This window comes from Condylura cristata, unplaced genomic scaffold (assembly GCF_000260355.1).
Source record: "Condylura cristata isolate star-nosed mole 26May11 unplaced genomic scaffold, ConCri1.0 scaffold00016, whole genome shotgun sequence".
NCBI lineage: Eukaryota > Metazoa > Chordata > Mammalia > Eulipotyphla > Talpidae > Condylura > Condylura cristata.
The window spans coordinates 47,146,497-47,147,111 of NW_004567117.1; the positions used below are offsets into that span (position 1 = coordinate 47,146,497).

Sequence of the window (615 nt, forward strand, 5' to 3'; positions counted from 1 at the left end):
GTGGCCTCGTCCGGGGAGGCCTGATTTCGGGGGCCAGGTCCCTGAGGAGTGGCGTGGGGGCGGCTGGCGGCCGCGCCGGGCCGGGGGCTCCTTGGCGAAGCTGCTCTCTGCCGGGAGACGCGTCCTTGGAGGTGATTTACTCCTCAGCCGCTTGCGTTTCTCTCTTGCAGCTTACGTTCCTGAGGAAGAGCTGAAGGCGGCGGAGATAGATGCGGAGACCGCGGAGGAGGATGGGCTGTCTCCGGACGTCCAGGACGGCGGCCAGTACGCGTGCGATGAGGAGGCGGACGTCAAGGAGGCCCCGAGCTGCCAGGACTCGCCGGTCAGCACCGCCACCAACCAGGACGCCGGGTACGGGTCGCCCTTCAGCGAGAGCGGCGAGCGCGGCGAGCAGCCGGCCCCGCTCAGAGCCCCGGCCCGGGAGGAGAAGGAGGCGCCCCCGGGCCCCGACGGCGCCTCCTACCCCCAGGACAGCCTGGCGCAGATCAAGGCCGTGTACGCCAACCTCTTCTCCGAGTCCTGCTGGTCCAGCCTGGCGCTGGACTTGAAGAAGTCCGGCTCGACCGCCGGCAACGCCGAGGCGGCCCCGAAGGAGGGAGCCGCGCCCGCGCCCGG

General features: G+C 71.5%; 1 protein-coding gene across 1 annotated transcript in view; it reads left to right on the plus strand.

The window, feature by feature from the left end:
- Positions 1-615, plus strand: part of TSHZ1 (teashirt zinc finger homeobox 1) — a gene marked incomplete at its 5' end in the record, with an annotated part of 58,606 nt that overhangs the window by 55,108 nt on the left and 2,883 nt on the right. Inside the window, one exon of the mRNA XM_012725808.1 lies at positions 171-583. Coding sequence (XP_012581262.1) covers positions 171-583 — 413 coding nt within the window. The remainder of the gene's footprint in view (positions 1-170; positions 584-615) is intronic.